Below are 1,787 nucleotides of genomic sequence, written 5' to 3' on the forward strand. Positions count from 1 at the left end.
TGATAACTTTTTATTCTTACTTTGGTTTGTTTTTCTTTGCATAGCGGATGGCCGCTCGAAAGGGACTGCCCCCGCTTTATTTGTCACCACCTGTTTCTATCAGTTCCTCTGTTGCCATGTCTGAGTTATTTTCAATGTTCCTGTCATGTGCTTATAAATTGATTTGCTTATTGCACTACTAAGCTCGGGAGAATGCAGTCCGGGACAGCCGTATGTCGATGGCGGCGAAATGCAATACTAGCCCATGTGCTGTGCGCCAGTCAGCGCACAAGCTGACAAAATTAATCCGGAGCCCTCCACTACGGCATCTGCCGTATCTCATCGGAGACGATGTCGTTCTCATTTTCATTACTCTCATTGCGACAACTAAATGGTCCTTGTGCGCGCACATTTAAGGAATCACGTTAGCACCTTAAAGAGGCTCTTATCCTCATCACAACTGCATTGAGCACTGCTGGTTGTGTCGTCCTCCAGGTTGACAACGATAACCGGTCCTTCTTCAACATCGTCGATGATGTGGTCCAGTTTCGTCACTTCTTCCTCACTGATCACATGCTGCACATAATTCTTACATTTCTTAGCAGTCACCTGCATGATGTCTTGTCGAACCAGAGGCTCCACGTCTTGGAGCTTAAACGTCTTGTTTTGACTGCCCGCGAAACCCTTGAAGTCGTTCCAAACAAGCCCTGTCGGGTGCAGTTGGCATTGGTAGGGTTGCAGGCGCACAATGAGATCGCCAGCAGCTTCAGCGATGCAGTCCACACGGTATCGGTCCCCACCTGCGTTCACGTTGTTAGCAAGCTTCATGAGCTCGGCCTTCACCATGTCGCTGCTCCACGAGACACCTTTTCTCGACAGCCAAGGCTTTGTCCTTTTTGAGGCTACTCATCCGCGGCACTTTATCCTGCTTCACAGAGGGATATGGCGCGTTGTCCATCACTATAACGCTGCCGGGCGGTATACAGTAGGGATAGAATTATCTCAGAGAATAACTTTTCGTGGTGTTCTCCGTTCATTTCCTCGTGGTAGTCGCCCGATATTTTCTCAGCTCGGAAAACTTCCGCTGCGTCTTGGACAAAACCTCGTTCACTGCCGCAGTGCGTCCCAATAAGCCTGCCATCTTTGCCACTGTGGTTTAGTAGACCAGCCGACAAACCGGATCGACGTGCTTCGTGCGCAGATTGGATGGTGCAGTCAGTCTACACTCGACTTAGGATGCGACGTGCGGTAACATACGTTTCGACTGTGAAAAAAAAAACTACACTGCCGTCGCAGGTCCGCTATCTGGCGCAGGTACCGGCAGCGACACTACACAACGTGCGTCGCTTTCGTTAGGATTGCATTCCAATAGCGCTTCTTCTGCTAGAGGCAAAGTTTCCTCAGCATCCTCTGCGTTGTCGCTGTGATAACGGTCGGTACCGCGTCGTCGTTTTCGAAGTACGCCATCACCTTTGCGACAGTTAAAATTTCCCCTCTCTGGAAAGAAGTATGTACAGCCTTTGTCACAATTTTGGAGCCCACCGTGAAGGGCTGTGGAGCGGCTGCGGGGCCGAGTGGCGGCGCTCCCGTCACACAAAGGCGCTTGCTCCGAGGGTATGGACCTCCTTCACCCCGCGACGTCACGAAAATGCGGTGGCGCTGATGTTAGCAGCGACTTTCGCATGGCAGGCAAAACAGGTTCCGCTTGCCCGTGCCTACCGCAGCTGCCGCAGTTACCGGCGGCTGCTTCAAGCCTGTGCACTGCACAAGCAGCATATATTGACCAGCTGCGTCACTGCTGGATCCGC

General features: G+C 51.8%; 1 protein-coding gene across 1 annotated transcript; it reads right to left on the minus strand.

The window, feature by feature from the left end:
• Positions 1–399: 399 nt before the first annotated feature.
• Positions 400–825, minus strand: LOC144129628 (uncharacterized). Its single transcript, XM_077663747.1, has one exon. It carries the CDS (start codon positions 823–825, stop codon positions 400–402), a length of 426 nt encoding a protein of 141 aa, XP_077519873.1.
• Positions 826–1,787: the final 962 nt, after the last annotated feature.

Source organism: Amblyomma americanum, chromosome 4 (assembly GCF_052857255.1).
Source record: "Amblyomma americanum isolate KBUSLIRL-KWMA chromosome 4, ASM5285725v1, whole genome shotgun sequence".
NCBI classification, from domain to species: Eukaryota; Metazoa; Arthropoda; class Arachnida; order Ixodida; family Ixodidae; genus Amblyomma; species Amblyomma americanum.